At 36.5% G+C, this 27,172-nt stretch overlaps 3 protein-coding genes across 4 annotated transcripts in view; 1 reads left to right on the forward strand and 2 right to left on the reverse strand.

Annotated features, from left to right (window-relative positions):
* Positions 1-22,010, forward strand: part of si:ch211-152c8.2 — a 131,914-nt gene extending 109,904 nt beyond the window's left edge. Inside the window, exons 15-16 of the transcript XR_015524680.1 lie at positions 3,018-3,185; positions 21,896-22,010. The gene's annotated coding sequence lies outside the window, so the exon portion shown is untranslated. The remainder of the gene's footprint in view (positions 1-3,017; positions 3,186-21,895) is intronic.
* tubb6 (tubulin, beta 6 class V) lies at positions 8,161-14,842 on the reverse strand. Of its 2 annotated transcripts, none has more exon segments than NM_001328501.2 (4): positions 8,161-9,341; positions 10,903-11,013; positions 11,813-11,929; positions 14,727-14,842. In NM_001328501.2, coding segments are annotated over 2 exon segments (1,128 nt in total). In that variant the 5' UTR covers positions 10,964-11,013; positions 11,813-11,929; positions 14,727-14,842; the 3' UTR covers positions 8,161-8,274.
* On the reverse strand, positions 16,332-27,078 carry cidea (cell death inducing DFFA like effector a). The gene is made up of 5 exons (XM_087309065.1): positions 26,661-27,078; positions 24,013-24,151; positions 21,893-22,048; positions 19,816-19,988; positions 16,332-17,888 (listed from the first exon to the last, which is right to left on the reverse strand). Exons 1-5 carry the CDS (start codon positions 26,699-26,701, stop codon positions 17,780-17,782), a joined length of 618 nt encoding a protein of 205 aa, XP_087165191.1. The 5' UTR covers positions 26,702-27,078; the 3' UTR covers positions 16,332-17,779.
* Positions 27,079-27,172: the final 94 nt, after the last annotated feature.

A 27,172-nucleotide genomic window follows, 5' to 3' on the forward strand; every position in this document is an offset into this window, starting at 1 on the left:
TAACGTTTTGTTTTCTGTTATGTGGTCGTGTTAATAGTTTAAACAATTATGTGCTTGTGAATAGCATTCGGGGTGTCAATAAATGTGAAATTAAACTAAAATTGGATCACACAGCAAGTTGCACAAAAGCAAATGTCTCCTCTTTGTAGAAAGCCATAGAGAATACACATAAGTAACATAAATAAACAAATAACATATGCAAATAGTAAACACTGTCAGCGACAAATACAATTTGAGTATGAATATATTAGTTGCAGAATTTAGAAAACTGTATGAAAACCACACAGCGAAATATTTGTTTTCAGAAGTATGCAGAAGGACTTACTTGGTATTTCGGCGCGAGCCCGCTAATCATGGTGGGTGCGTGCGTGTAAAGGCTTTTGTCTCGTTTTACGCTTGAACAACTAAAAGAACGCTGAAGTCTGTTTAACTGATTATATTTTAATGACATTACAACATCGATGCTGTAAAAGAAGCCTTATGAAGTTGAAAAAAGACACATTAGCTCTTCACCTGAGGTTAATCATTATAGTCTATACAGAAAACAGGACATCGTAGCTCAGCATCTTCAAAAACTACACTTAATTTATGTATAAGCTAACTTCACAAGAAAAATGCATACATTTATTGAATAATATTTGTCCTTGTCTTGTTTCAAAAAATTAGGACAACCAAATAAGGTATACTTATATAATAAAGACTGAATAGCAAGTGTAAAATTTAAAATAGCGCGTTTAAAATACAAATATCCTTCCAGAATATATTAGTATCGTAGACTGTGGTAAATATACACAAAGCGATTTCTCGTGTCAGCAGTAGGGGGAGCTGGAGAGACGTCACGGCAGGAGAACAACAGAGGAGAGGTAACGTTAGATTTTCTCTCCAGATATCCATAAACAAAGACATCAATTTAATCTGACTCCTCCAACATTGCTTTTCAGTGTCTTTAAGGAAATACAGGATTAGCGAAATAAAACTTCAAAATCAAGAAAAATTAAAACACCAGGAGACGGGCTTTATTCAGCAGGTGTCTTGATATCGTGAGTCATTTTTCCTTTCTTATTGTTTATTATTTAACTTAAACAATAGTAAATAATTATTTAAGGTTAATACTGTAGTGTTTGAGGTGATTAAAATGCTGCTAATGTTTGAAATACCACATACAATATTCAGCTGAAAAGCCTAGTCTTTGAAGATCAGCAAGAAAGTTTATATGGGTGGAAAATACATTTATTCCCTTCACCAAAGTCACAATATTGGCTATTTAAAGTTATTTTATATAAACAAAAATCATCATAACAGCATGTAAAGTGTCCACGGTTAAATTAACCGTTGGTGAACATAAAATAGCGTTTGTTTTGATGATGTGATAAAATAAAATGTTGATAAATCAGTGTGTAAAATCGAAACAGTTATTGTGGTCTGATTTAATAAGATTAATAAAATAAGAGGTCTTCATACTAAACTGTACTTTAAAAAACTTAATGGTTTGAATAAATACTGGCAAAGTTTAAAGATTTAAAATGTCTGAAACCGTTGTTTATTTGCTGAATAAACTGAATGTCCATCATTTCAAAATGTAATTTAGTCATATTTATTTGCTCTGGGGAAAACAACTAAACGTAAACAAAATATAAAGCTTTTTTGTGTTTTCTGATAAGTGTTATTCAGTATATTGACAAAATTTGCACTAATTATGTGACATTTCAAGCAGCTCCATACTTTTTAGAAAAAATGCCAAGTAATTTTTAATATGTGTACTTTTACTTTCCCTTGAGTTCATTTTTAGTGCAGTATCTGTACTTTTACTCCACTATTTTCCTTCAACCTGCAGTCACTACTTCATTATTTCTTGTCTATGGGGAATAGATAAATCAGTCCTGTGATTCCCGTCACACATATGGAGTAAATCGCATCATAATGTATTACCTCAAGATATATGCGCTTTACCATTGCAGGAAACTGTTTGGAAGCATTAATAACTAATTAATATTCGTCAATGTCAAATCTAAAATCAACCTCTGATGATGTTACAGCTTGACGTTGTGTGGACGTTACCACTATGACGTCTATCAGGCATTGGATTTTGATTGTCATACCTGACGAATAAATGTCAGTATTTGAGGTCAATATGACTTTGGTTTAAGATGTTGGCTAATATTAACGTCGTATGATGTTGTGTGCCTGCTGGGCAATAACTAAATGTAAATGCATCTGCTTTTCACAGTGTAATACTCACTAAAGTACTTTTGCAAGCTCTACTTTTTACTCAAACTCTGAGTAATGTTTACAACAGATACATTTTCTCTAATTGCACTATATTTTTAGGCAAGCAATGGTACTTTTACTTAAATATGATTTTTCAATACTCTTTCCACAACTGCTCATATCACAGCTTGTCAAGAATCACTGGCTATGACAGCCAAAGTGATGCATATCGTAGAGGTGAGACACTTATATTCAAGCAAGCATTTAATTGGACAGAAAATCTGCTAAATATTTCTTCTAAATGAATATTTTGCCATTGTTTAGTAGCACACTAGCATTCAAATAACCTTAAAACTAACATTCTTATTATAAATGATAAGAAAACTGACCGATTGATCTCATGGACACTTAAAAAAAGACCTGAGGAATAATTTTGAATACATTGTCTGAGGACTCTTATTATTTGTTGCTGACTAATGCTGTTTTTGTGTCTCTTTTGAAAGTACTCACCTTCATCTACGTGCACAAATAAGTGGGTTAATATAAACATTGACAGTGATTTTCTTTGAAAGAATACCTCTGTGATAGTATTGCTTTATAATGCGAAGAAAAACCTATTACATGTCAAAAGATCACGGAATATATGAACACCCTCTGATATGTGCAACAGGTAAATCCAAAGCACATCATCTGGTCAGAGGGATTCTTCAGGTTCAGTCATTGGTCCCCTCTTCTTTTTTATTTACACCTAACAGTTGCTCCTACCATGATGATTCTGATGGCATATGATTTGTATTTTTACTTACTAGATGAGCTGATGGTAGCTGCACAGATCTCAGACTGCCTGAAGCACATCTCAGCATTGATGAATCCTGCCAAAGACTGAGCTCCTCATCTTCCCTGAAGTTTCCAGTGTTCTTCAAAAGCATAAATGTGTTCAACAGAAGAAAGTCAAACTGGATTGGAACAAGTGGAGGGTGAGATTTCTTTTTTTTTTTTTTGGTTGGGGGGGCGAACAATGCATTTAATAGGTTTAACAAAGGTAGAATATCCTTGCTGTTTGCACATACGACATGACAGATGGAGTGGTGGAAACATTTGTTCTGAATAAATATACCACAAATGTAAACAAACATTTTATCTGAAGTTGGAGTAAATATTAAAAGTATAGCCTGCTTTCTGAAACTAATTTAAGAACCAAGCAATCATATCAAACACTTTTCTTAACTTCTGAAAACATGTATTAGAGTTGCATTTGTGTTTCTCGTGATCTGTCCAGGAGATGTCAGCATTGCTTACTTTTTAGATGGATATGTAAAGATCAAGCTGTTTTGGGGACTCTCAAATTGGGTTTGGGATCAAATATTTTACTTGAAGATCCATCTGTTCATCTATTTTTAAATGGATATCAATTATCTGATTATTATTGTTACACACTGTTGCAGTAATTGATTATTTCAGAGTGATGGCAAGCTTTTTTAGCCCAAAATATTCCCATGTTTAGGTGTTGTATATGCACTGTTGCTAGTAGCTTTATAATAGTAATCTATTCTGTCAGAAATTGATTTTAGTATTGGATCATTTCAGCATTTTAACATTTTTGCTAATTATTTTTTTGCAACACACACTAAAATGATATAATCAAAAAAGTCATGGCAACCAATAGTTTTATGTAACTTTAATATAATAATTAATGAGTCATTTTAACTTTAAGGCAGCAACATTTTGAAAGTGTACTTTATAGTACAAACTCCACATTAATTAGAAATATTAACTGTAAACTAGGAATGCAAAGTATGCAAAAGTCAGATCTGCATTTCCTGAAATATACTCCTTTATTTGATAAAATACACTCTTATCCCACATATATTATACTATATAGCAAGCCATAGTAGGCTAAAATATTAAATGTGTCATTTTAATAGCATTTTCACTCGTACAAACTGATTTAGAGTTATCTATTTTTTACAAAAAACAACACAGTAACTGATAATTTTAACATATTTTTATTTTTGACATTTTAATGTAATATTTAAAGTGAAATATGAGCTTAGATTGCAATTTACTTACTAAAATATACCCCTCTCAATGACAAACATCCCAAACTAATCAGAGTGGATTATTTTAAATAATAAAAAATATGAAATGACAAACTGCTGTATTTTATTTTAAAGTAAAACAGATAACTAAAATGTAATTCTTACTAGTAAAATCCAACTAATGTTGGGAACATTTTAAGCCTGAATGGTTTGCCCTATAGCATAATATATGTGAGATGAATAAGAGAGACTGTAGTGTGTCTAGCTTGCTGATAGGGTTTGTGTAAACAACTTAAAAAGAGCCGTAAATATGAGATGAAGTCAAATATATGGTTCATTTGGAAACATGAATCTGTGCCAGCCTTCCACCATGCTCATGATACCACTTAATGGTACATTTAAAACAAAGTCTTATAAATATTTATGCATAGGAGCTATACGTATTTTAACCACATATTAAAGTTTGAATTCTATCTAAGCATGACTATAGTTGGTTTAAACAAACGAGACGAGCAGATTCCAGGTCTGTTTTCAGAGCCTTATTGGGACTGCAGTGATTCCTGCATGCTTCCACAGTGAGTTAATGAAACTGGAGCATCTTTGAAAGGATCCCTATTATGCAAAAAACACTTTTATAAGGGGTTTAGGCACAGTTATGTGGCAACAGTATGTGAATATAGCCAGCACCTAATGGTAAAATGAATTCATTCTATTTTTTATAATCAGATTTGATTAAAACAGACAGCAGAAATGCTTTAATTGGCATTCTCCATTCGTACTTGTCATCAGACGGTGAAAGCCCCACTCATTTGTCAGGATCTCTCCCTCATTAGCATAAACAGCCCTGACTGAAAAGCAGCCGTCTGCCAATAGAATTTTAAAACGACATAATTTGGATCAAAGCCTAAAACGGTCAGTTTCAAAGTGTTATAAAGTTGTGGTGTATTTTGAGCTGAAACTTCACATACGCACTCTGGGTACACCAAAGATTTGACCCAGTCGTCGTGACCCAGTTATTCCTCTCAGCTGATTTGAGCGCAGCTGTTAAACATACCAGAGTCAGACATGGAAACCACTGCGTCCACAGCTGCACTGGCCTTTCATGATCCAGCAAATATATAACTGGTTTAAAATATATCACACATGGAGCTTTCCGTGTTTTTTGTATTACTTTTTTAGCCTTGTTAGCAAGTTAGCAGATTCTGGAAAAAAAAATATGAAGCAGTATTTCTGTGTGGAGTTTGCATGTTCTCCCCGTGTTGGCGTGGGTTTGCTCGGTGTGCTCTGGTTTCCCCCACAGTCCAGACACATGTGCTATAGGTGAATAGAATAAGCTAAACTGGAATAGAATAAGCTAAACTGGTTGTAGTGTATGTCTGTGAATACAAGGGTATGGGTGTTTCCCAGTGTTCGGTTGTGGCTGGAAGGGCATCCGCTGCGTAAAACATATGTTGGATAAGTTTAATAAATGGTTTAGTCCCCGATTAATAAAGCAAACTAAACCAAAAAGAAAATGAATGAATGAATAATGTGGAGCGATGTACCCCATCCACCACAACACATCAGTTTAAAAGTGACTCCTGCTACAGAATGACCAGTCCAGCTGAAGGTCTTTGTTTTTGTTGAATGGTTGTGTTGAGGCTGGATTCCGCTATTGTCCTCTATTGGAGATCAGCTGGATCAGCAGCTCTTCACAATAATAGGAGCAGGATTTGTGTCTAGAGCCTCAACAAGAGCCTGTGCTTTACAGAACACAAGCGGATATCAACAAAACGTGTTTTTCAGAGCGATCAGCTCTAAACTGTGCTGTCCAGGCAAACACTCGGTCAGATCTCTCAGACTTTAGAAGGAATAAAACTGCAAATATTTTTTTAAAAGCTCAGACAAACTATAAAGCTTTGGACAATAAATGACTTGCCTGAGTTGAATCTAATGCTATGTGAGATTGTTGTCCAGCTGTTCAAATGACACATTTCCACAGAGAGACAGTTATTGAGCAACTTTAATAGTCTTGAAATATTCATTCATGTTTATTCTGTGATTTAACTAGTAGTATAAAGGAGGGAATGATTATATTGACTTGCCACATTATTTATTGTTTGCATTTGCTCAAGAATTGGACAGCATGATATGCACAGGGACTTCTAATTTTGAATAAGCCAGCTCAGGTGCTTCCTGTGAACTGTCATGTCATTATAAACTCACCACGTTTAAGATTTGATTTGTTTAAAATCAATAATCTTCACTAACTGATTAACTGATATACGATATAAAGTGGGTCTCACACAGGACAAGAAGCACTGCATTAAATGACATTGTTCTGAACCATGTCATTAAAATATAAAAGAAGTTAATTTACCACTGTAGTTTCTGTGGTGGCCTGCTGCTTTCGACAGTGCTTGCGTTTAAACAGCCTTTCATCTCGTTTTACGATTGACAACTAAATGAATGCTTAAGTCTATGTAACTGATTATTCATTCATTAATACAGTTTCCTTCGGCTTAGTCTTTTATTTATCACGAGTCACCACAGCGGAATGAACCGCAACCTATTCTGGCATACGTCTTATGCAGCGGATGCCCTTCCAGCCTCTATTCCCATTACTGGGAAACACCCATACACTCTGGCATTGACTATGGCCAATTTTGATTACCAAATTCACCTTTACCCACACCAACACAGGGAGAACATGCAAGCTCCACACAGAAATGGCAACTGCCCCAGCTGGACTCGAACCAGCGACCTTCTTGCTATCAGGTGACAGTGCTAACCACTGAGCCACCGTGCTGCACTTAGCTGATTATACTTTAATTAAAAGACATTACCGATGCTGTAAAAGGAACCCAATGACATTTTAAAAAATAGTGACATCAACCTTTTACTGGAAGTTTATCGGTGGCTGAAAAACATTTGCTGTGCATTTACTGTAGCCCATTGAAGAGGGTGTGTGCTTTAAAAGAACTAATAAAGGTTTAGACATGCATCAGCTGAAACAGCATCAACTAAAATGTTTGCATAAATGCATTTAGAAAGCGCTTTTAATGTGCATTAAAATGTGTCTTACACTTAATGGCAGAGTGCATGTTTACTATAAACAATATGAGGTCACTTTATTTTGATGGTCCGTTTGTTGAATCTACATGCCAAATAATTCTCATTAGATTATAAGTAGACTGTTAGGTTGGGGTTAGGGTTAGTGTTAACATGTACTTGCAAGTTTCTTATAGTCAGTTAAATGTCTGTTGAAGGAGCAGTATGAACAGATATTAAGCAGACAGTCTACTAATACTCAAATAGACCATCAAAATAAAGTGGTACCCAATACGATGCTTGTTTGCAATATGTCACATTGGACTAGGTAAAGTTAGCATTTCCCCAGATTCTACTGCACCATTAAAGGGAACCTATTATATGCCCCTTTTTGCAAGATGTAAAACAAGTCTCTCATGTCCCTAGAGTGTGTATGTGAAGTTTGAGCTCAAAATACCACACAGATACTGTTTTATAAATCTCTGAAATTGACCCTTTTTTATGCTTTGATCATAACTGTGGTGTTTTGGCGACTGTCGCTTTAAAAACCAAATGAGATTGTGGTCTTTTCAAAAGAGGGCGGAGCTACGAATGCTTGTGTGTCAGCATAGCGGCAGATTTAAAAACAAGACTAACATCCAATGCTAATGAAGGAGATAAGGTCAATAGTGGGCGGGGCTTTCCCCCTGTGATGACACACACAAAGGGAGGATGTCAATCAAAGTGTTTCTGCAGTTTTTATTGAGTCTGATTATAAGCAATGGATTGATTAAATGTTGCCACACAACTGTGTTTAAACCCCTTATCAAAGTCATGCATAATAGCTCCCCTTTCAGTTATAATACTCAATAATATACTCTGTACACAGTACAAACATCTACTGTATGGTCCTCAGAAAGCATTTATTGCAAACAAGCTTTGTTTACAAGGACTTAACAAAAAAAGTGGGATACACAACTTAAAAAACACTCCCAGCACTAAAAAAAATATTTGTCGTTCACTCATTCACTTCTTCCTCATCATCATCATCAAATGCTTCCTCGCCAATACTGCATGTGGCCTCCTGGTACTGCTGATACTCGGACACCAGGTCATTCATATTGCTCTCTGCCTCGGTGAACTCCATCTCATCCATTCCTTCTCCAGTGAACCAATGCAGGAAGGCCTTGCGCTTGAACATAGCCGAAAATTGCTCAGAAATGCGCTTAAAGAGTTCCTGGATGGCGGTGCTGTTGCCGATAAAAGTGGAGGCCATTTTAAGTCCCCTTGGTGGAATGTCACACACTGCAACTTTGACGTTGTTGGGGATCCACTCCACAAAATAGCTGCTGTTTTTGTTCTGAATGGCCAGCATTTGCTCGTCGACTTCTTTCATTGACATTGGCCCGCGGAATACAGTGGCGACAGTAAGGTAACGACCTAACCGTGGGTCACAGGCGGCCATCATGTTCCTGGCATCAAACATCTGCTGGGTGAGTTCAGGCACGGTGAGGGCGCGATACTGCTGGCTTCCTCTTGCGGTCAGTGGAGCGAAGCCGGGCATGAAGAAGTGGAGGCGAGGGAACGGCACCATGTTGACCGCTAATTTGCGCAGATCTGCGTTCAGCTGGCCGGGGAACCGCAGCGAAGTGGTGACGCCGCTCATCGTTGCAGACACCAAATGATTGAGATCTCCATATGTGGGTGTGGTCAGCTTGAGCGTGCGGAAGCAGATGTCATAAAGTGCCTCGTTATCAATACAGTACGTTTCATCAGTGTTTTCCACGAGTTGATGCACAGAGAGCGTGGCGTTGTACGGCTCCACCACCGTATCAGACACTTTCGGTGAAGGCATGACGCTGAACGTGTTCATGATGCGGTCCGGGTATTCCTCTCGGATCTTGCTGATGAGAAGCGTTCCCATTCCTGATCCGGTTCCTCCGCCGAGGGAGTGTGTGAGCTGGAAGCCTTGCAGACAGTCGCAATACTCGCACTCTTTTCTGACGATATCCAGCACTGAGTCCACCAGCTCGGCTCCTTCAGTGTAGTGGCCCTTGGCCCAGTTGTTGCCTGCACCTGTCTGTCCTGCAAAAGCAATACAATGAGGATTAGTTTGCGATGAACATGAAATACAATCTTCGTAACTGCTCTCCAGAGTGAACCGTGCAGCAATTGTGCAGCATTCATCACAGCCTCTGACATACTGCATGCCCATTTATGTTCATTCTTGGGATGCATTCCAGCCAGTTTGTTTGAGGGAAAGATTATCTGGGTGATTCTTGTACTTGAACTTGTGCTCTAACATCTTTCTTTGGATATTTGTAGTGTCAGTGACTGGGCAAAAGCAGCATGTGACCTGTTTACATAAAGATCTTATACACATTGTTGTACTAGCCAATCATAAAGTAGCAACTCAATGCATTTAGGCATGTAGACATGCTCAAGATGATCTGCTGAAGGTCAAAACGTGCATGGAGAAGAAATGTCATTTTAGTGAATCTGAACATGTCATGGTTGTTGGTGCCAAACGGGCTGATCTGAATCTTTCAGAAATCGCTGTAATTTCATGCTCAACCATCTCAGGGGTTTAAAGTACAAATGTAATCAAAACTAACCGTATTTGGTAACTTACATCGCTAGTTTTATGGTGAACAATTCATCATGCATATCATTAAGAAAATAAAGTTTGCCCTTGTAATCTTAGATTAAAGTTTTCGGTAAAATTTAGTTTTCAGTTAAATTGTCAGATTAGGTCTGTCTGAGGTACTAGAGAAAATGCCTTAATGTCAGGGGAAAAAAGACTTTCATTACAACCGAGGTCTACAGAAATGTCCAGATCCGATTACGCGATCGCAAATCGGGCCCGATCACGTGGTTTTAGACTTGATCGGAATAGGACGTTACCTCCCGATTAGGACTCAAATATGTAAATATATATATATTCTCATTATTTTTTAACATATAGTTATGTGTTGGCACAGAGTTGGACCTCTTTCTTGACTTCAAACAGAAACAGCAATGCGTGCGGCATGATATCACTTTGTTGCAGAGACGCTTTTGGTTAAATGTCGGCAGAGTAGAACACGGAAGCAGCTTAAAGCGGAAAGTGCGAGGATGTCTGCTGTCTGGAGGTATTATAAAGTTGATGACGACAACATTGCCATAGCAAACTGTGAGATGCGTAAACTTGGGATTGCAAGAAATGTAGAATTGATGTTGTTTATTACTTAATTGTACAAGCTACCTCACAGGAGTGCTCTGTTTGTTAACAGAGTTGTTGAACGTTAAAAGAAGGTGAATTAGATAAAACCTAAGGAACATCCTGGATCTGTTTTTTCACTCTTCTTTATTTATTAATTTTTTATGTATTATAGAAGTAACGGATGGTGTGTCGGTATCGGTAGATACTCAAAATCAAATGACTCCAACTCGAGGGCAGAAAAACCTAATCGGCACATCCCTAAAAGAAATGCTGTCAGCTCAGAACAGTAAACTGAGGCTACAACTCACATGGGCTCAGCAAAGCTGGACTAAACAATAGAAGATTGGAAAAAAGATCTGAATAAAAACCCTATCAAATAAAATGCGTTGAACCGTCCTATTAACGACACTTGAATGAGAGAAGGTCGATGTGTTGATACAATACCAAAGATGAAGTTGTCGGGTCGGAAAAGCTGCCCAAACGCTCCAGAACGAACACTGTCCATTGTGCCAGGCTCCAGGTCCACAAGGATGGCTCTGGGAACGTACTTGTGAGCTACACAAAAACATTTTATTTTTCACTGTAAGTTTAATTTACTATAAAAATGGTCTATAATTATTGTTGCATGAATTAATATACAGCTGAAGTCAAAATTATTCGCCCTCCTGTAATATTGTTTTCATTTTCAAATATTTCTCAAATGTTGTTTAACAGATTCAGGAATTTTTCACAGTATTTCCTATAGTATTTTTTTCTTCTGGGGAAAGTCTTATTCGTTTTATTTTGGCAAGAATAAAAGCAGTTTTTACAATTATTTAAAGGTCTATATTATTAGACCCCTAAAAAAGTATTTGTTTTTCGATTGCCTAAAGAACAAACCACTGTTATACAATGACTTGCCTAATTACACTAACTCACCTAAATAACCTACTTAAGCTTTTAAATGTCACTTCAAGTTGAATACTAGTGTCTTGAAAAAAATCTAGTCAAATATTGTGTGCTGTCATCATGGCAAAGATAAAATAAATCAGTTATTAGAAATGAGTTATTAAAACTATTATGTTTTAAAATGTGTTGAAAAAAATCTCCTTGTTAAACAGAAATTGGGGGAAAAATATACTGGCGGGGGGTTAATAATTCCGACTTCAACTGTATATAAATGTAACATATTTATTTTAAAATAATGTAATAACCATTGTCATTTATATTTAAGTAATATAAGCACTTTACTAAAACATTATGCTGGTGCAGGTCAGACAAGCCCACTGCATTCCTCTGAGCTGACAACACTGTTCAGAGTTTAAGGTCACTGTGAGTCTGTTAAGGGGAGCGTTTCATACTCACTGACACGCACATACTTACAGGACGCCTCGTTGTAGTACACATTAATTCTGTCGAGCTGCAGACTTGAGTCACCCACATAGCTGCCGGCTGGATCAATGCCGTGCTCGTCGCTGATGACTTCCCAGAACTAGATGTGTGGCAGAGTGTTTTGTGTTACTTTAAATGCCAGGTTAGTCAGATAGTATCAAAAAACCAGTGTTGAGATTCTTTGCATACTCCAACACTGAAGCGTACATCAACTATGGCAAGCCCTTTTAACATTTAATCAATAAATCATACCTTTCTTTCTTTCTTTTTTAGCTATTTGTTCCAGTAGATCCTGTCTGTCAGTATATCGAAAAACATCCTATTATTTTCTGGCAGGACATTCACCTGTTTTCTACATTTTAAACATGTACTAGTACTTTTAATTAAACACTAATACTTATTTCAATAGAAATTGCTAAAAATTGTCAAATATCGACTGTTCAGTTCCGACTATAAATTTTCCAGCCGTGTTTACATACTGTTTATGTACTGAAAACTATTCAATAGACACAAGTACTGTATTTTTCAGCACTATTATTGTAATACTAGAATGGCCATTGCACATTTTATTTAAAAGTCTTACAAGTAAAATAATAAGGAAAACAACTTACTAGAAATATTTGGATTAAACATTTGTGTATATTTAATATGTACAAGTATCTAATATGTATTGGCAAAATAACAGTGTACAGTGGTCCCTTGTTAATCGCAGGAGTTGCGTTATAAAAATAACCGCAATAGGTGAAATTTGCAAAGGAGTCAGTTTTATTTTTTACAATTATTATAGATGTTTTAAGGCTCTAAAAGCCCTCACTACACACTTTATACATTTTTCTCAGACAGGCGCCAATATTTTCACTCTTTCCTCTCTTGTTTAAACACTCTCAAAGTTCAAACCTTCGTAGAAAAATAAGTCCAGTATTGTAGAATGAAAAGATCAAAACCTGTTGTCAGGTGCAGACGTTCATCGCTGTCAGCACAAGTATCATAAAGCCTTTTAGCTTTTAGTGTGGATAATGCTGGCATCCAGCGTAATGATCTTTTCCCTTCAGTCACTGATCCACAAAGCTAAAGAAGACTTCATCTTTAAGGGGGTCGCACACTGGATGCATGGTGGATGCATGGTGCGGCGCATCCGGTGTGCGACCCCCCCTTTACGATGGTCTTAATGCGGACAGTTACGCCCCATTCACACGGGGCGTCAGCTCCAACGCTTCCCATTCACTTTGAATGGGTGACATCAGGCGTTACCGAACTGCATTGTGGATCCATCGGTGCCGCTTCAGAGGTGCTCAACTTTTCAAGCGCAGACAGAAGCGTCAGCCAATCAGATCGCTGTATGCAAATACACCAGCTCAGACAGTGGCCTATTGCTGACTAATTTCATTGGCTGACACTGCTATGATGATCGTATCAGCCCCAACTTCAGACATGCCCTCTGTCAAGCGTTGACGCTGAAGCCCTGTGTGAAAGGGGCATTACAACCCTTTTTGCATCCCTGTTGGAACTCAACACTGCTAGCGATCAAAGATTTATGTTAATTTGGCAGGATGTATATTTTATCAAGATGTATATACAAGCTGAACACATTCTGTACTGTACATGAGACACTGAGGAGATTAATTGACAATGGTCTACAGCCAATCAGGATGCAGAACACAAACAAAACATGGCAAACTGCACAAAAAAATCAGCGAAACTGCGAGACCGCAAAAGGTGAACGACGTTATAGCGAGAGAGCTCTGTACACAAGAATGATCTTAAATATAATTAAACGGTTTAAAAAAGTACAGTAACTTCCAAAGCGGCAATTCACTATTTTATACCTAACAGTTAAGTACATAATAAAATGTATTGCTATATAAAAGTACTTCTACTACCAAAGTAATAAGTGGTATAAAACATACATCACAATTCGAAATGCAGACAGTAAAGTCAAAACTAGTAGTCAAAACTGAATCAGAAGTCAGAAATGCCAAAAATCATAAATTATTTATTAGTAACAACAGAATAATTACTCCGCTCTAATGACATTGAATGAGTCGGTACTTTGTAATAGGTATAAGTATCTATGCATAATTACTAGAATTAAAATTTATTTCCAGAGGTAAAGAGAAATGCTAAAAATAAGAGCTATGATGGCTGTACTTTATTTTACAGCCCTATCTCTGTACTTAATGTGTGCTTGTTGTACTTCCATAAGAAAGTACTGGTTTATGTAAGGTACTGTAACTACATGTGTTACAAAGGTAGGTTCAGGTAGGTGCTTAGTAATTAACCAGCATATGTAATAAATGTGATAAGTGCATTAAATTTACACGTAAAAAAGAACTGTAAGGTAAAGTGCTACTATACAATAGAATAATATACTAGTAGTTAAAACTGAGCATGTAATGAATGTTAGCGCGTTTAAATATTGAATGTTAAGACGGCTTGCCATACATCTCGCCACACCTATATACAACTGATGCGCCCTTACAATGTAGCGGGTTCGTATTATTTAAGCATCGATTATATTTAAGTACACTAAACTACACGTGGACTGTATGGAAAATACTTTTTTGCTATTCTCTTAATTTGTTTTAACAGTGAATCTATCGAGGGGAAATATTTCGGACTCAATCGCCTTAATCGAACCGCACTTGTCATTGCTGGATTTACTGAAAGTAATTTGTTTAAGAATCTAACCATAGGCTAAAATGAGTTTTACGTTTAATATTAATAACCGTTTTGCTGATAATCATTCACTTCAGGTAGGATAGGCCATACTCAAAAAGTTTGGCAAAGTTTAATTACCCAAACTGTATAAGCCTAAATAGATTTTTTATGCAAATAGCTTAAAATCGACGCGTAATGTGAAGGGAAGGCAAACATGCAAGGTATGAAAATAAGCTAACCTTTGTTCCAATCTGGTTCCCGCACTGTCCGGCTTGAATATGTACGATCTCCCTCATTTTGCAGTGTGTGTGTGTGTTTAAAGAATGATGAAGATGCTCCTCTGGATGAGCTCTGACTGACTGTGAGTCAAGTTTAGTTCAGTTCAACACGCGAGCTTCAGCTTTCAGACTCGCCGACTATTGGACGGGAATTTGATTGACAGATCAGCTGCGCAATCACGTGTTGTCATTTCTCATATTCGCAGATTAACACTTTCTGCTTTGGAAGTGCGATGTGTGTGTATGATTGCCGATCTCATATCGAGCAGCTGAGCAATAATGATAATAATAAGACGTGTTTCCTGAGCAGAGATTCAGCATATTACTGTAGAATTATTTCTAAAGGATTATAATGTCCAACTTTGAATAACATGAATTAATTTATCAGCCTGTTTTACTGTATGATATAAAATAAAATAAAATTAGCCTTAGTGAGCATTAGAAACTACTTCAAAAATATTTAAAGATTGTTATAAATTTTATACAAATTTAAAATTGGTTATGTACATACAATTACCGGCCACTTTATAAGGTACACCTTACTAGTACCGGGTTGGACCCCTTTTTGCCTTCAGAACTGCCTTAATCCTTCAGTTTCAAAATATGAAATATGGAAATATTCCTCAGAGATTTGACATGAAAGCATCACGCAGTTGCTGCAAATGTGTCGGCTGCACATCTATGATGCCAATCTCCCGTTTCATCACATTTCAAAGCTGCTCTATTGGATTGAGTCTGGTGACTGTGAAGGCCATTTGAGTACAGTGAAGTCATTGTCATGTTCAAGTAACCAGTCTGAGATGATTCACGCTTTACGACATAGGGCGTAATCCTGCTGGAAGTAGCCATCAGAAGATGGAGACACTGGTTAACAGAAGGTCAGCAATAATACTCAGATAGGCTGTGGCAATGACGCGATGCTCAATTGGTACTAATGGGCGCAAAGTATGCCATAAAAATATACCCCACCACCAGCCTGAACCGTTGATACTAGGCAGGATGGATCCATGCTTTAATGTTGTTGACGCCAAATTCTGACCCAACCGTCCTAATGTGGCAGCAGAAATGGAGACTCATCAGAGCAGGCAACGTTTCTCCAATCTTCTATTGTCCAGTTTTGGTTAGCCTGTGTGAATTGTAGCCTCAGTTTCAATTCAATTCAATTCAGCTTTATTTGTATAGCGCTTTTACAATGTAGATTGTGTCAAAGCAGCTTCACATAAATGGTCATAGTAACTGGAAGTGTGGTTCAGTTATTTAGTGTTTAAGTTCAGTTCAGTTCAGTTTAGCTCAGTTCAGTGTGATATAATCATTACTGAGAGTTCAAACACTGAAGAGCAAATTCATCGATGCGTAGCTCTACCAATCCTGAACCATGCGAGCCAGTGGCGACAGCGGAGAGGGAAAAAAAAACTTCACCTGATGGGAGTGAAGAAAAAAAACCTTGAGGGAACCAGACTCGGTTGTGCACGACCATTTTAATTTCTCCGCTGGCCAAAAGTCTTGTGCAGAGCTTCAGTCGCCGTGGTGGAGGCTGAAAGATGGCCTCAGCGAAGACTCGTCAGCTAAGTTTCCTGTTCTTAGCTGACAGGAGCGGCACCCGGTGTGGTCTTTTGCTGATGTAGCCCATCTGCCTCAAGGTTGGACGTGTTGTGTGTTCAGAGATGCTCTTCTGCAGACCTCGGTTGTAACGAGTGCTTATTTGAGTTACTTTTGCTTTTCTATCAGTTGGAACCAGTCTGGCCATTCTCCTCTGACCTCTGGCATCAACAAGGCATTTGCGCCCACAGAACTGCCGCTCACTGAACATTTTCTCTTTTTCTGACCGTTCTCTGTAAACCCTAGAGATGGTTGTGCGTGAAAATCTTTATTTTCTTAATGCCATGCACAATGAATTGTTCACCATAAAACTAGCGATGTAAGTTACCAAATATGGTTAGTTTTGATTACATTTATACTTTAAACCCCTAGAAATGGTTGTGCATGAAATTACAGCAATTTCTGAAATACTCAGACCAGCCCGTCTGGCACCAACAACCGTGCAATGTTCAGTCACTTAAATCTTTCCCGTTCTGATGCTCGGTTTGAACTGCAGCAGATCGTCTTGACCATGTCTACATGCCTAAATGCATTGAGTTATTGCCATGTGATTGGCTGATTAGAAATTTGTTAAAGAGCGGTTGGACAGGTGTACCTAATAAAGTGGCCGGTGAGTGTATCGCCCATAGTCCAGAGTAACCGGTTTTGATCTTTCGAAAGACAGTTTACTCTGGACATTTATATATCTGATATAATTTTAATACATTGTCTGTAATCTTTGCTTTTTTAAGATCTTTGATGATCCAGACAAAATCATATTACTGTAAGAACAGTGTGAGAAATTCACTGTGATCAACACATATTGTCTTTATGAAGGGGCACGATTGCTTGGTTTCATTGTAATGTTCAGAACAAGTAAAACTAGCATAATCTCACAGCACTTTGTAACTTTTTGATTTAGTGGTCATTAATACGTACTGTATGGTTTTGTACAATCTTATTCATACATTTTAGTAAAGTGTGTTTGCTCGTCCCCCAGTTATGGTTGGGTTTGGAGACACGGCTCCTTATAAGTCTTATGTTTTTGTAAATTAAATTGTGTGAATTTACTTTAATTAACCACTTTTTTGCCCATACATAAAGTAGTTATGCTTCCTTGTGAGATGGTAAACCAGATCAAATATTTAAAACATGCAGCAACAGAGCAAGTTTACCCGGAGATGTTGCTGAACACTTGCTAAATATTTCGTTTTCTTTCAGTATTTTATTTTTATTCACAGACACAACATTAAATGTTACCAGAAATAGGCAGTTATACCATATATATATATATATATATATATATATATATATATATATATATACAGTCAAGGACGCAATATATATTGATGTCTAAACATGTTAGCAAACACTAAACATGAGTGCAGAAGTTGTGTTTTTCAGTATCTGTAATCTGTCATCAGTTGATGTCACGTTTAGCTTGAGCATTCCTCATCTCCGATATACCGCAGCACATATGTGGAGGCACACAGCAGAACCTGACCTGTCAGTTTGGCCATGTACATGAAACATCGCAGTAAAGACCTGAGGAAGGACAAAAGAAAGAGATATCAGGTCACATTTCTGAATAAAGAAAATAATTGTGCATTCAGACAGGAGTTTTAGTACTAAAAACATATAGTAACAACTGTGCAATGTGACAATATATATCATATACTGGAGACCAGTGGTTCCCAAAGTGGGGGTCGGGACCCACTGGGGGGGTCGTGGGACAATGACGAGGGGTCGCTTGGTGATTTACAAAACTCAGTTTAATTATACTATTAGAATTACTATTTTATTCATAACCCACAGAAGATAGTTAATAGTTACAGTAAAGAAACCACAACAACATATAAATAAAAATCCATCAGCCTTAAAATTTTTTCCTTTGCATTATTTTCTTTTGGATGCAACATTTGTGTTTAGATTAACCACACAGCAATAGCTTTAGCTGCAACAGGGGCCAGGTTAAATTTTTGACGACCATTATGGCACTCTAATGCTTTAAAAATAAGACATTTGAGATTAATATTAAATGAAATTATTAATTGACTTAAAAAAATAGAATTTTTATTAGATCGTTGCATTTTTGGGTTGTCGATAAGCTCATTTTTATATATGGCTATAGTTGTGTGTGCAACATTTGCATAATAATAACAAACTTTGAGAAAGAATAGGGGTTGACATTGTTATTTTGAGGGTCGCAGGCTAAAGGGTTTGGAAACCCCTGCTGTAGATTGTGGTTTCATGTATGCTCTATTGTGAATAACAGCATGGTGAGAAGGTTGCACGCTTGGAATTATCTTTATATCTTACATTATTTTTAGCAATATTTTTTGTAAACATTAGTTTTTGGTGATGCAGTGGATCAGTGGTTACCCATGTCGCTTTACAGCAAGAAGGTCTCTGGTTTGATATAGACTATTTATATAGTTTTATATAGACTATTAATTGGTTGAATTTACAGAAAAAGTATTATATCGACATCAATATCAGCAGCATATGAGATGATTTACATTATTATATAAGCTTTTTGTAACATCAGCCAGCCCTAATAACAACTTTGTCATACATTCTTTTAAATTGTTAGGCTTTTTCTATTTCGCACTATAATGGATGTTAAAGTGACTTTCACAACCTGAAACACTTGAATGCATTTAACAAATTCACACCTGCATGATATATACAGCTGACAAAAAGCTTTTCTCAGATGTTTTTCTTTCATTTTGTATTTTTAGATCATTATAGTACAAAATAATGTATGTGATTAAAATGTTAAGTAAAAAGTAATCTAAAAGTAATCTAAAAATGTAGTTTGAGTAAACTACCTAAAATGTGTAATCTAGATTTTATAACATTACTAGTTTCTTTTATGTAATTTTCAGCAGTATTGGATTATGATTTCTAAGTTATCTTTCCAGCACTGATTGTGTCATCAATTTGTGTGTAAGGATCTTTAAAAAGCCTAAATATTTTAAAGAGTCCTGATTGTGTTTTGTTGGCGCCCAACAATAGATTTACATCCACACTTATATTTTTTGTTGGAAAATATATATGGACAACCTTGTTTGATAGTTGTAAGCATATAAGCCAAAAGCAAAAGTCTGGACCAATCATCTGACCAATCAAAGCAGATTTTGCTTTCAGAAAGGCGGGGTTTAGAGAGACTGGATCATTAAAGCTGATGCTACAAAAGATATTATGACAAAATTAAAGGGTCCTATCATACACTCGTCACAATGTGGCACTAGGCACGACTCGAGTGTTTTTTGCTAGTTTTCGCCTGGCACAGGAATCTGACTGCACGTGCTGATATATTTCTCCAGGTTTGATATAAATCACATTGGAGCTTTGAAGCCTGGCAGGAAATTAACTCTTTTGTGCGTGCGTGTGTGTGTGTGCGCGCGTGCGTGTGTGTATGTGTGTGTGTGCGCGCGCGCGTGTGTGTGTGTGTATGTGTGTAACTTACATCAGAAAGTACTTGGCTCTGGTGCACTTGATGTCATATGAGAGTGTGTATATTTCATAAAGAGTGGCTTTAACGGTGAGGCAGCCCAGAAAATCCTTCGGGTTCAGCTTGTACAGGTCAAAGCTCAGTTTGGCAATCCCACTTCTCCTCGGCTGTCTGAAACTTGGCAGAACCTGTGAAATACGGATTGAGCACAAAACAAACATCTTGTGAGACAAATCACTGAACGAAAGAAACAATTTTGCCATCAGAGTTCTGGCTAAAAGCTGGTTGTTTAAAGCTGAAACACTGATTGTTTAATACATGATGAATCAATATGCTTAAAAAGCAAAACAAATGATGATGACAGTTTCAAAACGTGAGTAGGAAAACAACTAATAAATGAGCTGCTGCAAATGAAGTAAAACTTGAGATTAATCCTGTCCTCAATCCTGAATAAACCCAGTTTCAAATCTGCTTTTATTGTTTACTTAATAAGCAGAGATTATAAAACACAAAAAACACTGGAGCCATGACTCAGCTCTTCAGTCATCAATAAAACAGCGTCAGTGGTTTTGACTTAAAAAGAAAGGTTTTGTAATTTTTTGCTGTGTTTTCTTTCTTTTTTGGTAAATGATTCTTCTTTTCAAGGTTTCAACTTAGTATTTCAGTAATTTAATAACACGTTTGCATTAAATTCAAGTTTGTTTGTATAGGGCTTTTCACAATAATTTTTCTTTCAAAGCAGCTTTACAGAAGGTGCACATTACTGCATTACAATCAAATTCGGAAAAGTCGAGGTTATTAGTTATCATAACTAATTAGTTATCAACAACTTTAGTTGACTAGTAACTAATAGTTTTTAACCATTAAAGTTATAAAACATAGTTAACCTGCAGTTATATAGATGTTGAATAAACAGTTTTAGTTGCCATTCCATACTGATAAATAAATAATAAATACTAATAATAAACAGTGACTGTTTTAGCAATTTCTTAATTACTCCTTTATTATTTTGTTTGACATACTTCTCTTTTCTTTGCATGGTTTATCAAATAAATAAAATGTAAAACTGTAAATTAATCGATGGATTTATTTTTTTAAACAAAACAAAATAAACAAATCAAAACTTAGAGTAAAGTTCAAAGCATTATCTTCAACATAATAGAGTATAACAGCTGGTGTTTCTTCCCATAGCAATAAACTTCCAGTGAACGGTCAATGTGAATTCTTTCCATTTTATACGGTTCCTTTTACAGCATCAATGTTGTAATGTCATTAAAATATAATCAGCTAAACGGACGTCGGCATTCATTAAGTTCTTCAAGCGTAACCTGAGATGAAAAACCTTTACACGCACACGCCCGTAAGGATCAGCAGGCTAGCGCAGAAACATCACTGGATATTCATTCATTCATTTTCTTGTCGGCTTAGTCCCTTTATTAATCCGGGGTCACCACAGCGGACTGAACCGCCAACTTATCCAGCAAGTTTTTTACGCAGCGGATGCCCTTCCAGCTGCAAGCCATCTCTGGGAAACATCCACACACACATTTACACACACACTCATACACTACGGACAATTGAGCCTACCCAATTCACCTGTACTGCATGTCTTTGGTCTGTTGGGGAAACCGGAGCACCCGGAGGAAACCCACGCAAAGGCAGGGAGAACATGCAAACTCCACACAGAAACGCCAACTGAGCCGAGGTTCGAACCAGCGACCTTCTTGCTGTGAGACGACAGCACTACCTACTGCGCCACTGCCTCGCCTTACCACTGGATATACCGGGGTAAAATAAATATTCATATTTTAAAGACATGTGCGGGAAAATGTAATTGAATGTAGTGCTTCTTGTACATTCTGAGATCCACTTTATATCATATATCAGTAAGGCAGTGAAGATCGTTGATTTTTTATGAAAACAGACCTTAAAAGTGCAGATTTTGTAACAGCAAAAGTTCACCGGAAGCGCTTGACCCAGGTTACTGCAAAATTAAAAGTCCTTCTGCATATACCCTTTTCAGTGCAGTGTAAGAGAGGAAACCTGGATATGTATATGTGTGTATTTTTCCTCTTTCCCCCCTCTGCAATACCAGTTTGCTGGGTGTCCAGACGTCTCCTTTCTCCAGGACCATGAATGGAGTATTAGTGGGCAGAGACTGAAAGAAGGCCTCAGAGTCCACCACCGTCCCATCATCCTCCAGCACCAGCGTGAGCATCTGACAGGCTATCAGGAAAGAACTGGCCACCTGAGAGCGAGAGAGATTATTATATTGTTATATTTTCATAATAATGTATTTTTTCATTGTCATTTTCTTTCTAATCCTCATATTCGTCTTTTTTTCTATCTTATTTATGTGTTTTTCAGAATTCTCAATGCATGTGGGTTTTTTTATCTGTGTGTATATATTCATTCATTTTCCTTTTGCTTAGTCCCTGATTATCAGGGGTCCTTAAAGTGGAATAAACCGCCAACTATTCCAAGATATGTTTTTACGCAGCAGATGCCCTTCCAGCCACAACCGAGTACTGGGAAACACCCATACACACACATATTTATAAACTACTAAGGCCAATTTAGTTTATTCAATTCCCCTATAGCACATGTGTTTGTACTTGTGGGGGAAACCCCCACCAACATGGGGAGAACATGCAAACTCCACACAGAAATGCCAACCGTGCCGCCCTGTATGTATTCATTCATTCGTTCATTCATTTTCTTTTTGGCTTAGTCCCTTTATGAGTCTGGTGTCGCCACAGTGGAATGAACCGCCAACTTATCCAGCGTATGTTTTACCTAACGGATGCCCTTCCAGCTGCAACCTGGGAATATATATATATATATATATATATATATATATATATATATATATATATATATATATATATATATATATATATATATATGTATATGTATTATATTATAATTTTATATATTTTTTCTAACCTTTTCACAAGACTTTTAAGGATCATCAGCATCTTAAATCCTTAAAAGTTTTTTTATATTTGGGCTTTTAAAGTAATGTATGTGTATTTATATGTAATTATGTACAGTATGTATTAGAAAATTTATGCATCAACAAAAAACAAATTACCGCTTATGCCAGGCATTTCTGATGCAGCATCTATGAGAGCGAGACAGTAAATTTAACGTTGTTTTCTCTTCTGGCTCCTGTCAATTTCACACATTTTTTTTCCTTTTTCTGAAAGTCTTGATAACATCATCGTAGAGTTTTTCTTTTATTATTTCAGCAAATAGCATTGCTCTTTATTAAAATCTCAGCTGATGGGCACCATCAGCTGGACAGGAGTGTGTTTTGCATGTTTCTCTTCCCTGCGCTTTCACTTCATGTCAGCTGTGCACAAACTTCACTCTCAAGGAGAAACTAACTCCTGTCCAGCTGATGGACCAAAAGATGCACTTGAAGAAAGTAATATAAAGAGGCCCCTCATCAGAAGTTATAAAGTTTTAAATTTGGATATGTATCTTACAAAAACTAATAAATCTACTTAACGATAATTTATTCACCCACCAAAGCCACATGTGGTGCATTTTAATGTGAATGGATGCATTTTATTGACTTACTGACTTTTTAAAAATAGTTGCCATTTTACCTACCATAGTTGCCATTTCAGAGCTGAAAAAGCCCAAGACAATTGTTTAAATAAATCTGAAAGGATGCGACTGAGAGAAGAACTTATATACAATTATAGCAGTGGTTCTTAAACTTTCTTGGATACGGCCACCATTAAACCTATTTAAAAAAGTTATTTTGCAGTATTAGACTGAAAGATCAGAGAACAACAGCACAGATCGTCGCTCGTCAGAGAAGTGGTTGAAAGTGTGTGAATCTAGATAAAAAACAAACAATGTCATATGTCTTTTTATTATTTAAGTTTACTTTTTTCTTCTTATCTTTTTCAGGTGATGGTCTGCACCACCTTTTGCAGTGCCTGCACCCCCCCTTGAGAGTCGCTGAATTATATGATGCCTTGAGGGTGAGGATGTAAATTTTGGGTGAACTGACCCTTTAAGACTTAAAATAATGTGTACATTTTTTTAAGGTGGACTTCAAAAATCATTTCCTCAGTGAAGGAGATGAAAGACGTCCCAGATCTAGACTGCTGTATTATTGGTGAGCATGAAAGACTTCTTCATATCCACTGAAATGACTAGTTTAGCTGTATTGAGCTTCAGCTCTGGGTATCTGACCTGCTCTACGAGGTCTGCCAGAGAGGTGGCCGTGAAGCCTTTCCTCCGCCGCCGGTTCGGTGTGCAGACTTTGTATGGCCGCGGCTGAGGAGGAGACAACATTCGCTGAGCCAGAGTTGTCTGAACTGACGATACAGACCTACACACGTACACAAACACACACACTTATAAGGTTATGCGTAGACATGGGCTGGTATAAGATTCTGACGGTATGATAAGCCTGGATAAAAATTGTTATTACTGCTCTAAAATATGTTCTTTTTAAACATCTGGGTAAAAAACAACAACTTTCCCCCCATTGAACACAATATGTTTTATTTTAAGAAACATTTAAAATATTTTGGAACAGAAAACTAAAATCTTGTTAAATAGTTAAACTAAATCATTGACTTCTGCTGTCTTCATTAGTTTCAAAAACAACTTGAAAAGGCATGTTGTCTTTTTTTTAATAAACATAAGTTATTTAAAGTAAGCAACTGCACTGTTCAGCTTTAGAGCATGCTTGGATATAGGTTTATAGGCGATTTGTTTCTCAAATGTTTGCTAAATTGTGGGCTGACCGCTTTTGATGTGAAGGTTCCTTTTCTGCTGGATATACTGCTGCCCTAAAAAACTCATTAAAATAGTCCTTGAGTTTGACTTTTGACCCTAACCCTAACCTTGATTTGTCCAAGCCACAGTAAACCTTAAACCTTAAACACAGTAAACCTTATCGTCCCATGCCTGGTCAGGCATAATGTATTTTGTATTAGAGCTGCACAATATATTGTCTCAGCACTGATATCACAATGTGCAAATCTGCAGTAGTCTCATCAGGATCTGTAATGTCATGTATGGATGAATATAACATGACCTACAGTAATCTAAAAGTGTAAAAGATTTTCAATATAATGTGTTTTTACGGCTTGTGACTGTAAGATTTAGAGTCAATTGAAACCATTTGGGCTTAAGAAATGATAAAGTCGGCCACATTAAAAAAGGCTAAATTGTGATTAATTATTTACACACTAAAGGTGTTATTGTACATTTGATTATTACGTTTCTGAACCTCAGTCCTGTTAGACTCCACTGAAAAGCATGAAGTGATGTTCATTTTGTTTATTTTATATATAAATATACACACACATACACACACACGCATATATATATATATATATATATATATATATATATATATATATATATATATATATATATATATATATATATAATTTTTGTTTTAATGTTTTCATCTGTGCTTTGATTTATTTCGTGTAATTTTGTTTGGTTTATGCAGATGCACTCCCCTACAAAATCAGATTAAAATAAACAAAAACAAACAAGTCCATATCAATCCCCATAGCTCTGCATAACTAACCGAAGTCTCAAGAAGTGAAACGATTGGTCAGTGTAAGAGATTGAACAATATTTACAATATTATTAGCTTTAATCTAGAACTGACAAGACGACGATGGACTAGATTCACACATCCGCCGGGCACTGTTTGACCAGGCTGTGGATTAAAGCTAATAATATTGTTAATCATGTTTAGCTCTGTTTTGCTTCTCAAGAACTCCTGTCATCAGAAACCACGGCTATTGATTTGGACTTGTTTGTTAGTGTTTATTTTAGTCTAAAAGAAAAAAACCTGTCACAGTTCACAGCCATTATATGAATCCCCAAGCACCACAGATTCAGCTCAAAATCTTCTTTAATGTTCTGCTGAAGAACAAAAATCACATCTTGGATGACCTGTGGGTGAGTAAATGAGCAGGTAAAAGTCATTTTTGGGTGAACTCTCCCTTTAATCAACACTTGACCTGTAGATTTTCCTTCCTACAGCTTGTCTGAATTCCTGAAATAACAGCTTTATAACAGGATTTAGCAGTTTCAGGCAATCTGGCACTGGCTGAACAGTTTTGCATTAGAGTGAGCTGTGCTTATGTAAACAGGAAGAGAGTGTTTACTTGAATCCAGCAAACAGATAAGATTACTCAGTATAATTTAGTTTTTACATTCATAGACTTTTTATTTTTAATTAGTTGAAACTTTCTTACTGTCTGTAGCAAAATTAGTACAATTATAAAATCTAGAACCAAATGCAATATCAAAAACAAACACGCGAATAAATTAATTAATTAAACAAAATAATGTAGACTAAGAATAAAAATACACATATAACTACAAATGTATGCATAAAATAAATTTATAAAATCAATATAATAAACTATATAATAACCATAGTCAATAAAAACCAAACACTAATAATAAGGGTCAATTTATGCATTGACAATGAACAGTATTTAGTCATTTAGGTTTAACGTGTATTTAGTTATATTGCACATTGTTATCCTACGTGCATTAGCATACACAGCACTCTAAGGTATTTTTGACGGCGTTTCAAACCGAATTTAGGTCAAATATGGACCAAACAATGTAAACTTTGGATTAAAAACTGTAATTAAATTTAACCAAGTAATTGGGTTTGTCCTATTTTACGAGTTATTTTTTTAAATGGAAAGAATTAGGACATTAAAATGGATTTAAAACAAAAAAATCCACAAATATTTCTAACGTAAACCGTTTAACGTTATTTACATAAAAGTCTCCTCAATAACTTTGCTGTGCTGTAACTCCTAAAATATATTAGCTGTTATAGCGTGTCTTACCTCATTAAAGATGTAGGAACTAATGTTTTCGCGTACTCCATGCTTCACAAACTACAGGAGAGGATAAAACACATTGAGAGCTGAATCTGGAAACACTAATACCCGGAGTGTGACCCGCGGGGGAATTAATAATATAATGCTGCACTAATGATGAAACGGTCGAGTGCGCGCACAACATGCGACCGCAGAGGGCGCTGTTCACATTCATTTCATGTATATCCTACTTTGAAGTTTATTTTACTATTAGCGCCCTTCTATTGTAGAAATTCAGATCTTTTCATGCTCACATCTTTCTTTTAGGTTACAAATAAATTACAATTGATTATAATACAATTTAACACCAAGGGGCCGTTAAATGTTTGATTTTGATTGGCTAATAAACATAACGCGCAGCTCTAAAGTAGTTCCGGCAGGTTGTGAGCGCATTAAAGTTTCCTATGCAAAAATCACATCAAAACAAAACACAAAGCTTTGGCTGAAATGTGTCAACAACTAGTCCTACACACAGGTAA

This window comes from Danio rerio, chromosome 24, assembly GCF_052040795.2.
Source record: "Danio rerio strain M-AB ecotype USA chromosome 24, GRCz13ab, whole genome shotgun sequence".
Lineage (NCBI taxonomy): Eukaryota > Metazoa > Chordata > Actinopteri > Cypriniformes > Danionidae > Danio > Danio rerio.